At 38.8% G+C, this 12,259-nt stretch overlaps 1 protein-coding gene across 1 annotated transcript; it reads right to left on the reverse strand.

The window, feature by feature from the left end:
- Positions 1–22: 22 nt before the first annotated feature.
- On the reverse strand, positions 23–5,548 carry LOC109148842. The gene is made up of 3 exons (XM_019296592.1): positions 5,081–5,548; positions 2,660–2,793; positions 23–980 (listed from the first exon to the last, which is right to left on the reverse strand). Exons 1-3 carry the CDS (start codon positions 5,355–5,357, stop codon positions 303–305), a joined length of 1,089 nt encoding a protein of 362 aa, XP_019152137.1. The 5' UTR covers positions 5,358–5,548; the 3' UTR covers positions 23–302.
- Between the last annotated feature and the right edge of the window lie 6,711 nt (positions 5,549–12,259).

Consider the following 12,259-nt stretch of genomic DNA (forward strand, 5'->3'; position numbering starts at 1 on the left):
GAAAATTATTCACCCTGGATGGTAATAGTAGCAATTAGTAACCTTTCATTGAAGCAAATCTTGTTCTATTTACTTCTACATTACATACAGACAGATCTGGTTCAAACCAGCACTAGTGATGCCAAGTACTTAACAAACAAAAACATTAAAGACAATCATACTCTGGAAACCAAAAACATGGAGCCACTATTACTATAAGGCTATTATTATTTAGAAATATATGTGAACCTTATGTACATTGGACTGCAAACAAACTTCTTCATGATTAAACACTAACAGCTCTAAACCATGGGCGCGGGGAATCAAATGTCTTGCTTGGGCTTGCGACTTACTTCTGAGTAACGGCCGCCCATTAGCTGCAAAATCTCTTTCCACAAGTTCTCCGGTGGAGCTATCTGTGATGCCCCAAGAATCAAATTTGCACTACACGCCGCGACATACCAATAATCAGATTCAATCTCTTCCATCAATTGGTCTAGCTGCCACCCTGCATACCCAAAAAAGAATTTAAAATCTTGAGGTTTCAGTACCCCTTTCTTTACTAACGCTGATGCCTCTTCCAAAGTGTTACGAGCACCAAAGGACACGCCTGGAATCACCTCTTCGAACCTGTGAGTGTCAAACTTTCCTTCTGCTCTTAACAAGAACATACTTGCCTCAAGGGGTCCACCAAAATGCAAGGGACACTCGGCGAAGGTTGTCGCCAAGTCAAGATTGCTGGGTTTCATGTGTTTCATCTTTTTCCCCAGTGGGCGGTTTATGACAACTCCAAAAGGCCCCTCTTGAGGATGACTGGTTCCAGATTTGAGGAGAAGAACCACAGTTCTCTCAAAGGTGCGAACTCCATCGAGCTTTTCAGTGGCAACAAGGAGACAACCATTCTCAGGGGCTGCGATTGGGTGAGCCCACTTTGGAGGAAGAGGTTTAAAGCCAAAGGCTGTGCCATCATGCTTGTGAGGGTCAGAGACGGCGATTGCAGCCTGGAATTAGAAATTTTTGGAAGAATTAAGTGAAATGAGCTGTAATTTGAGCATCATAAACTTAACTTACAAATTTCATATTCTTCCACTGTAAAATTTGAGATATGTTCACTTTTGGTCCCCAATTATATCAGTTTTTTGTTTGTTTGTTTTGTTTTTGTTTTTGTTTTTGAGAAGTAAAATAACAAGATAAAGTTATTAGTTTACAGAACAGTTTTTAGAGTTATTAGACTTGACCCCAAAATCTAAATGGAACAATGGAATCTGATACTGCCACAAAATCAGAGGTATGCAATCAGTAAATTTTAAATACTAATTTTGAGATTGACATTATGGTAGGGGGATCAGAAGTGAATTTTTCTTGTAAAAATCAGATGAACACTTAAAACAGAAAAACACATTGCACAGAATTATTCAATTGACATTCTTAGATTCTTGATAGTAACGAGGGGAGTTATCACACTATATGTGAGCATCATACTTCATCATACTTCTCAGTAAATACTCCATAAAGTTACAAACTGGCCTATCTGTCAATAATCAAGTCTATCACAAGCCAATGCTCAACTAAAACTTAATCCTAATATAGTTGGATTTGGCTATACAAATTCTATTTCTCCATTCAACTCTACTAATACTCAAGCCACTTTCCTTGAAAATTCTAAACAAGTGCATCTTAGCAACAACCAGTTCAAAGAATAAAAGAAATATATATATAGATACTGGTTCAAATGCGGACAGTGCTTCCCGTGCGGCCAGTGCAGATTCATCATTAGGTATGCAAAAATGCACTACACAGTGTTCGAACATGCACCACAATGAAATGCACCAATGCACCACACTGCACCTAATGGTGCATTTCCGAACACTTAGTAGTGCATTTTATGCGTACCTAATGGTGAATAACCGCATAGCCGCACGGGAAGCACTGTCCAAAGGAACCTGGCCCTATATATATATATATATATATATATATATATATATATATATATATATATATATATATATATATATATATATGTATATATATGTATCTATATGTATGTATATGTATATATATGTACATATGTATGTATATGTATATATATATATACATATGTATGTATATGTATATATATATATATACATATGTATGTATATGTATATATATATATATATATATATATATATATATATATATATATATAACACTATATATTTCATTAACTGTTGAGGATAATCATTCCCTAATGTCAAAAATAGAGATTGTTTATCACAACTTATTGCTTTCTGAAAAAAGAGGCTTTTTAAAAGAAGCTTCAAGTTGGAGCTTCTTGAAAAAGAGGCCTTTATTTACTTATTTATTTTATTTTGTAATTTACCCCTAAAAGCCCTTTCTATTTTTGTTTGCCCTAACTTCTGCTTTTAGTAGCAGATAAGCTCCAAAATAAGTAGCGCCAAATATGCAATAAGTCAAAAAGGCCAAGAGATGATGTTCATGAATTATCATCGCACACTAACACATTGACAAGGAGATAAACCTTGAGTATGATATATAATTTTAGCATGTGAATGGAGCAGGGATACTTATTAAATCTAATAAAAAGTGACACCTAAAACTCTCTTTTATTGAAGGCTTAGTTTGGTGAAGTGACAATTCATAAACATTCAAGTAAACATCATAAGAAAGGAGATAATACCTGCTCCCGAATATAAAGAGAAGCTCTGAACTCTCTCCAGTCCAAAGGTTTATGATGGGATTCCTGGCCACCATTATTTTCAATGTTTCCTTCAGAAATAGGATTACTTTCTTCAAACGAGTTATCACCTTTCCCTTCATTTTAAGAGCATTGTACTTCGTGAGAGGCTAGTTTAAACGATGGAAATCTGTAACACATTACTTTTTAGAGAGCACAAACACTGAGGAATACGAGAATAGAATTTGACGGGTATATAGCACAACATAGAGCGGAGTAGTGGATTCTTAAAACTATAAAATACATTTTTTATAACTGTAGTAAGTATTAGGAACAATATTGATGCTCTGGACTCTAAACTTGAGTAGCTTCAAATAGAGTCCCATATAGTCTGTATCAACAATGCACCTAAAGAGTGAGTCTCCAGTGAGACCGCGCAAATTATGTTGTGGAAACGTGTTCACTATGCGCATGGTGAACACAGGGGTAAATCCATAATTTCTATGCTGTAGATTCATAATTTTGTTTTTCATTTGTTGTTAACGACGTTTCTCTCTTCGCAATCGCATTATTTCGTCTTCGCAGTTCAGATATTATGAATCTACAGTACAGAAATTATGAATCTACAGTATAAAAATTATGAATTTACAGTATAGAAATTATGAATCTACAGTATAGATGTTATGAATCTACAATATAGAAATTATGAATCTACAGCTTAGAAATTATGGATCTATCCCATGTTCACCATGCGCATGGTGAACACAGTTCCATAGCATAACTATTGGTGCGACCATACTTTTAAATCAAAATGTAATATTTAGGGTTGAATAGTTACTTATGAGAAAAAAATGCCTTTTGTGCTTAATTAGATTCTCAACTTTGATGGTTTTACCCAATTGGGTAGAACGCCGTCAAAATGGGCCCAACCCACTTTCCACCCTATCCCAAATTTATTTAAATATATTTTATGTATTTGAAGTTTGATTTAATGTTTAAAATTAATGTTTACTACAAGAATCAAACTCCAAACCTTTTAATTACTTTAACAATATAGAAACCAACTATACTAATGACATTTTGTGAATATATTTGTATTATTATGTATATATAACTTAGACATATTATGTTTATTACAAGTATTAATTAATATGATTAATTGTAACTTTATATAAATATTAATATATTTATATAGTAAATATAAAGTTTATTTATTACGTTAACTATATAAATTTATAAAAAAACATTTAAACTTTATAACTTAATAATATTATAATTATAAAATAAAAATATTACATATAAATTATATTAGTGTTAAATGTAAATTAAATAAATTATAATTACATTATAAATTAAAATCTAATTATATAAACATAAATTAAAATTTAATTATCTAAACATATATTATATATAAGCACACATCACATTTGTTCAATAAGTTCATTATGTTTAGTTGGTAAAGACTCAAAATTTTCACTAATAGGTTTAGGGTTCGAGTCTTAGTATATATGATTAATTAAAAATTTTAAAAGTAATATATAAATAATTATTTATTTAATTAATACAAAACGAGCTAGCGGGCTGGCCCGTTTAGCCCGCCAACTCGTGCTTGACCGGGTTGGGCCAAAAATCCCAACCCGGATTTGACAATTATTATAATAATAATATTATTATTATAAAGTTATAAAATTTTTATAAATTACTTTTTAGGTGCAGCATATTCTCCTATGAGACTGTCTCACGGATCATTGGTCAGACGGGTCGGATTTTTAATAAGTATTATAATTTTTATCATAATCTTCACTCTTCTAACTCTTAATATTATATTTTGATTTAAAAGTATCACATTTTTCGTCATAAGTACTACACTTTCTCTTATAAGTAACAATTAAACAATTTATCCATAATTAATAGTACATTTTTTGAATTAATACCTAATTTAGTCAAAGACTATAGTAGTTTTTCTCGATTTAATCATAAATTACTTTTTGTAAGTAATCAAGCTTCCTCCACTTATTAGGTGCTAAAGTTTTGACAACAGTGTAAGTAGCAGTTCATGACCAGAAGACAATGAGAAATTTTTGCTCATCCAAGACAAAATACAAGCTCATTATCACATTCAATAACACTATTTATAACTTTGCAAGGTTATATGTTCCTGGAGTTACACAATGGACTGTTTCGCAAATGCAAAATGAGATGATTTTCCCCAAGAATACATGATAACTTATCCATAAAAAAAAAAAAAAAAAAAAAAAAAGTTAAATCATTCAATTGAAGTTCCTAAAACATAGAATAAGTTTCAAACTAAATTATACGGAGAACTAATTTCCCAGGCAAAAAAGAAGTTCACAATTTCACAAGAACTCTCCAAAGAATTTATAAAAAAAATCCAAAAGATAGGCAAGAAGAATCAAGCATTACCTTGTGAAGAGGAGTTTGAGTTAGAATTCCCTGAATTTTTCTTCCCCGCAGCTCTGACCACAAACGATTTCGAGAACCCAGACGAAGAAAAGGCACCACCTTTCGGCAAATTGATATCAAAACCTCCCAAATGGTCGACCCGGAATGATGAACAAGGAGCCAAGGTTGTGCTCTTGATGTTACCAGAAAGAATGGGCTTCTCAAGAATCGAGCTTCTCAACAGCATAAATCTTATGTTTCCGGTACAATTGGAGTGCAGAGCTCCAAGAAGATCCATTGTTGAAGCAAGTCAAAACTTCGTGGAAAAATCCGGAGGCAAATGTGATAACAGATCGGGGGAAACAGATTTGGGGAAACAGATTGGGGAGTGGAGAAAAGGAATATGCCAAACACCCAAAGTATTTTAACGGATTTGGATGGGAGAGTGAAGCTCACTTTGGACTTTGGACTTTGGAGAGACGATCGATGGATGAAAGTGGGCCCCTTGAACTGATATTTTGTTACTCCTTGCTACATATATAGTGGGGTAGAATTCGAAATGAACAAATATCAATTTTGGTCCGAGTATAAGTAAAATAATGATTTTGGTTCACATCATGTTTAACTCCTATAAATTTTCATTCACAGTTATTATTTTAGTACCAATTTTTATCCACTACTATTATTTTAGTATAAAAATTCATCACGTCGGTCACCCTTTCATTTAAAACATGTCGAAATCTAAAAATTTTAAAGAGGCGTTTGGTTCAGTTCATTTTAGATTACCTAGGTCATTTGAGTCTGGTAATGTTATATTACCTTGTTTGGTTCAAGTTATGAGATTACCAAGTAATGTTATATTACTTGAAAGCTGATGTGGCGGTAATGTGATTACCCTCATTTTTTTTAGATAATCTTAGATTACCTTGAATTATTTCAACTTTGCCCTTGTTAACTAATTCTTATATAATAATAATAATAATAATAATAATAATAATAATAATAATAATAATAATAATAATAATAACAATAATAACAATAATAACAATAATAACAATAATAATAACAATAACAACAATAATAACAATAATAATAACAATAACAATAACAATAATTGGGGATGTCTCATCGCCCGTTTGGCACCCCACAAGTGAACACCACAGCGATCCTCCGGACCACATCGACGACGAGGGGGATATTGTTATGGATCTGGAAGCCGATCTGGGACAGGATGGCGCGTGCGAGGGTGGGGAGACGCATGAGTGTTCCTTCGTTTTGTTTTGTTTTTGTTGTGTTGGCTTCTCTTGCGTTTGGTTTCCGCTGTTTTCTTCTGTTCTGTTTTTATGAATTGTGTCTTCTAGAACTGCCAAGGGGCGGGAGGCAAGCAGTTCCTCCGTACCCTCAAAACCTTCATCAAGATTCACAAGCCTTGCATTTTGACCCTTTTTGAACCAAAAGTGTCAGGTGTGAAGGCCGACCCCGTTTGCAAACAGTTGGGGTAGTCGGACTGGGTTCGAGTGGAGGCTGTAGGCTTTAGCGGGGGAATCTGGGTCTTTTGGAAGGACCCGGTGCAACTTGCGATTCTCTTTACTCACCCCCAGTTCATTTTAATGCAGGTAAGGGACCGTGATCATCCACCATGGACCCTTGCATCAGTGTACGGGAGCCCGGTCCACAACCTGCGCCGCAGGCTTTGGCGGGATCTGAAACAGTTAGTCCGAAACATTTCGGGGCCCTGGCTTGTGGCCGGAGATTTTAATTCTGTGCTCCATGGCGATGAAACTCGTAACTATACCTCCTCCTGCTCTTTTCGTAATTCTGATTCTGATTTTGTTAATTGGGTGCAGGAAGAGGGACTCATCGATTTGGGTTTTTCGGGGCCCAGCTTGACTTGGGTTAAGGATGGGGCAAGTGTGACCGCCAAGGGTGCCCGATTGGATCGGGCTCTCGGCAACACGAAGTGGTGCACCAGATTTCAAGAAGCTCGTGTTGCCCACCTGGCCCGCGTAGGGTCAGATCATGCGCCTCTGTTGGTCCAGACTGAGGGCAACTGGCATACGCAACAGGCAACCCCTTTTATTTTCCAGGCGGCTTGGCTAACTCACGAAAGCTTTCGGGAGGTGGTGCAGCGTGCTTGGAACCCGGCTTCGGGAATCACAGAGAATACTCAAATTTTGGCTGCCAAGCTTGGGGACTGGAACAAATCGGATTTTGGTAACATTTTCAAACGCAAGAAGGTCTTGTTGTCCAGAATAAATGGCATTCAACGAGCCCTATCTTCAAAGCATCACAAGGGGCTTGTTAAGCTCGAAACAAAGCTAAGAGAGGACTTGGAGTCCGTTATGCATCAGGAGGAAATATTCTGGTACCAGCGGCCTAGGGAGGATTGGATACGATCCGGGGACAGGAACACCGCTTTTTATCATGCGGCTGCGGCGGTGTGCAAGTCCCGAAGCGCCATCACAACTCTTCGAGATGACAATGGGGTCTGGTTGACTAACGAGAATGGTCTTCGTAACCATATACATTCTTTTTATGTTCAACTTTTCAGGAAGGAAGTCAGCGCGCCCAACACCGACACCCTTGGCACATCCTTCCCCGCTCTCCGGGATATTGATTGGCTTTGTTTCAACAGACCGATCTCAGAAGAAGAAGTCCACATGGCTCTAAAAGACATGAAGCCATTCAAAGCACCAGGGCCTAATGGGTTCCAAGCTGGTTTCTATCAGAACACGTGGGATGTTACTGGAACCAGTTTATATACCATGATAAAGGAAGCGGTTATATCGGGGAACCTTCCGGAAGGCATCAACGAAACACTTATCGCCCTCATTCCGAAAGTTAGGGCTCCTGAGACTATTAAACAATTCCGGCCGATTAGCCTGTGCAACGTTAGCTACAAGCTGATCACCAAGACCATTACCAACAGGCTGAAGTTGATCTTCCCTAAGATCGTGGGACCCTATCAGAGTTCTTTCGTCCCGGGACGACAAATTACTGACAACGTGTTAATTTTTCAGGAAGTCATCCACTCCATGCGACAGAAGAGAGGATCACGGGGCTACATGGCTATCAAACTTGACCTGGAAAAAGCCTATGATCGGCTCTCCTGGGATTTCATCCAGGAAACCCTTGACTTTGTTGGCTTCGGTACGCAGTGGAAGTCTCTTATCATGACTTGCATCCGCACGCCCACGCTTTCTATAATTTGGAACGGAGAAAGGCTTGAGCCGTTTTGCCCAGAGAGGGGTATTAGGCAAGGCGATGCCATGTCCCCGGCCATTTTTGTTCTCTGTATGGAGAGACTTAGCCAGCTCATCGAATCTGCAGTGGGAAACAACAGGTGGAAAGGCATTAAATTAGCGCCAACTGGCCCAGTACTAACTCATCTCTGTTTTGCAGATGACATGGTGCTTTTCACGGAAGCTTCCATGGACCAGGTAGCGGTGATCCAGGAGTGCCTGGACAGATTTTGCAAAGCATCCGGTCAAAAGATTAGCCTTAGCAAGTCGCAGGTCCTGTTCTCCAAAAACACGGAGCAGAGCCTGGCAGAGGGCATAGCGGGTCGTCTCAACATTGGTCTTACTAACGACCTCGGAAAGTACCTGGGGGTACCGGCTATCCATGGGCGAATAACTCATAATACTTATGCGGACCTACTTTCCAGGATATCAGGGCGGCTAGAAGGGTGGAAGTCGAAAACACTTTCCATGGCGGGGAGGGTCGTCTTAGCCAGATCAGTTTTGAACGCCATGCCAGCGTATACTATGCAAACGGTCGCCTTACCAAAGAGTGTTTGCGCGGAGATCGAGAAGCGAACGTGAAGATTTATATGGGGGGTAGCGGTACGACAAATAAGATGAGCTTAGCACGCTGGGACCTCGTGACCTCGCCGAAGGATCAGCGGGGACTGGGAGTCAAGCGCATGCATGAAATGAACCAAGCTTACTTTGCCAAACTGGGGTGGCGGATGAGGAAAGAACCGGCTAGGCTTTGGGCTCGAACTTTGACTACAAAGTACTTCAAAGGGGGAGCGATCCAAACTGGAACATCAAGTAGACGAGCGATATCGAACGCATGGCGAGGGATTCTAGACGCTCAGACTTATGTAGACAGAGGGATTAAGCGGAATGTTCACGATGGGAATTCTACCAGGTTTTGGATGGACAAATGGATGGCCCCGGAGCCGCTATATGAATGCATGCGAGCACCTCTCGGTCTCCCTGACCTTTACGCAAACGTGAGGGACTATTGGGATACAAGTCGCAGATGGAAGTGGGAAGCTTTAGACAATGTTTTACCAATGGAAATGAAGGAGAGACTAGCAAGCTTTGTCCTAGCTGAGGACGGGATAGAGGATGGCACAGGCTGGGCTTTGGAAGCCAACGGAAGCTTTTCTATAAAGTCGGTGTACGCCATGATCCTGAAACACAACCAAAGCAGCCTACCTTTTGACTGGGATACTATCTGGAAGCTCCGCGTTTCGACGAGAATCGGCTTGTTTGTCTGGCTGGTTAAACATGGAAAAATACTTACAAATGCCAAGAGAACCAGGAGGAAACTAACAACTAATGCTATGTGTTTTTGCTGTGCAGGTAATGTGGAAAATCTGGAGCATTTGTTTCGACGGTGCCCGGCGGCAAGGGATGTGTGGGAAAACTCCATGCACGGGAGTATAAAAGCTGGGCTCAGAAACCTGACGTGGGAGGACTGGTTTGACGAAAACCTTAGGGGCGATGCCAAACATGGCTATGATGATGATTGGCCGGAACGTTTCGCAGTGAGGCTATGGTGGCTCTGGCGATGCCGAAATGACGAGGTGTTCAACGCAAAAGGACTGTCACCGGGGCAGAAGCGGGATTGGTTGACGCGCTATGATGAGGAGGTTAAGCTTGCGTTCGCCAAGCAGTGGTCACCGGCTAAAGTGGGAACAACGACAGAGGCAGTTCGGGTAGGATGGCTGCGCCCGGCTTGTGGATGGCTCAAGTTAAATGTGGATGGGAGTAGCAAAGGAGGCTCCTTAGCAGGTTGTGGAGGCGTCCTAAGAGATTCGCGAGGGGTGTGGTAGGGGGGTTTTACACATAAGATCGGCCGTTGCTCAGCAGAAGAGGCGGAGGCTTGGGGGCTTTTGTAAGGCTTACATATGGCGAAGGAACACGGCGCCAGGCATGTAGAAGTGGAATGTGAATCCAAAAGGATTATTGAGCATATGGGTAGAGCGATGGATGGTCATAGCCCATGCCACAACATCCTTCGCCGTTGCGCGCAGGAAGCAACACGTATTCTGGAGGTCAGATTTGCTCACGTTCACAGAGAGCAAAACAAGGTGGCAGATGCTTTGGCTAACTTGGCGACCTCTCACGAACTGGGGCTAAAAATCATCACGGTGCCACCAGTGGAAATTGAAGACTTAGTGAGACAGGATCAACTTGGAGGAACCTTCTTGCGACAGGCATGCCAGAATGCCATGCGATGAATTTAGTTTTCTGAGTGTTCTTTGGGTATCCCCCTCCTTCTGATAAAAAAATAACAACAACAACAACAACAACAACAACAACAACAACAATAACAACAACAACAACAACAACAAAAAAATAATAATAATAATAATAATAATGACTCTCCATTGTTTTGCCGTATACCACATATTTCCTTTCTAATGTTGGCCGCCCTTGAAGCTGGGAAATATTTTTCAAGGAACATTGTCTTCAAGTTGTTCCATGTGGTGATGCTCCCAGAAGGTAGATAGTATAGCCAATCCTTCGCTGAATCTTTCAAAGAAAAGGGAAAGGCTCTTAACTTGATTTGTTCTTCAGTAACCACAGTGGGTTTCATACTTGAACACACCACATGGAATTCCTTTAAGTGCTTGTGAGGATCTTCACCTGCAAGTCCATGAAAAGAAGGCAAAAGATGAATTAATCCAGATTTCAGTTCGAATTGTACATTGGCATCTAGAGCGGGAAAAGTGATGCATAAAGGTTGCTGATCCAAATTTGGAGCTCCAAGCTCTTTTAAAGTCGGATTTTGAGCCATGGGTTCCCCTTCTGAATCAGAATTGTTGGAGGGTTGAGGGTCGGTAGCCAGATCACTAAACTCCAATTTCCTCAAAGCTTGTTTCTTCCACCTGCGTACAGTTCTTTCAATTTCTGGATCGTACGGCAAGATTTTTTGATTAGCAGATCGAGTTATAGGCATAAACAAAAAGAAAATATATTGCAGCAATTATGTAAAGGTAACGAAAGAAAATGTTTTTTTTTTTAAATTTTTATGGGACAAATTAACGAGAAAAACAGATGAACAAATAAATAATTAAATAAACACAAAATAAGCTAGAAAAGCTCCCCGGCAATGGCGCCAAAATTTGGTGAGCTGTCGTAGGCTTCCAAATTAAAACCTTACAAACGTAGTAGCGGGAGTAAGGATCGATCCCACGAGGAGTAACTAGTTTAACTTTTGTGCTCAAATTAAAGGTAGGGGGGTTTGGAATATATCGAGAATAAAGATAAAATAAAAGAGAATTTAAATAAACAAGAAATTTAATTGAACGAATAAAGCAATGAAAATAATATATTGAAAACACTTATAATAGGAGACCTTGGTTAGTAAAGATCCACCACCGGCATTCAACACTGATCATTGATTAATAAAGTAATTAATATGCAATTGAATATTTGTCGTGAAATTATTTCATTTCTGTTTTCCCTTAGTTGTAGGTAAATAAAGCACAAGCGGTTTAATTACCCCTAACTACTAAATAATCTAAGACAAGCGCTATAGATTTAATTTAGTAGCAGCAATAGGAACTAGGAAAACCGACAAACTAAATAACACAAGCACAAGCGGTTGCATTTAATTTAGGAAAATATTCTACCCGAGACCAATTATCACTAAGCCGTCAATAATTAACCTCAGTTGCTACTGAATATTAGAATAATTTATAGCACAACATTATCTAATATAGCAAATAATTATATCAAATAAATAACTAGTAGGCCTCCCTAGCAATTAAATGATACAACTATTCAAATAATTTAGAAGAATATTTAATACTCAAAATGCATAAAAACATATATATAATAAAGTTAAATAAATAACCTTACAGCGTTATGAACTCCGGGGCTTCAATTCACTAAACCAACTAGAAATTAGCCACAAATGGACATTGATAAAAACTTCAATGAATACTATAGAGGAGGG

Source organism: Ipomoea nil, unplaced genomic scaffold (assembly GCF_001879475.1).
Source record: "Ipomoea nil cultivar Tokyo-kokei standard unplaced genomic scaffold, Asagao_1.1 scaffold2144, whole genome shotgun sequence".
NCBI classification, from domain to species: Eukaryota; Viridiplantae; Streptophyta; class Magnoliopsida; order Solanales; family Convolvulaceae; genus Ipomoea; species Ipomoea nil.

Bases quoted from the DNA above. Each gene is read 5' to 3' on its own strand.
- LOC109148842 (XM_019296592.1), bottom strand. From the start codon at position 5,357: ATGGATCTTCTTGGAGCTCTGCACTCCAATTGTACCGGAAACATAAGA. The intron at 2,794-5,080 runs GTAATGCTTGAT...CTTAAAATGAAG, and splicing joins CTCAAACTCCTCTTCACAAG to GGAAAGGTGATAACTCGTTT. The intron at 981-2,659 runs GTATTATCTCCT...TTCTAATTCCAG, and splicing joins CTCTTTATATTCGGGAGCAG to GCTGCAATCGCCGTCTCTGA.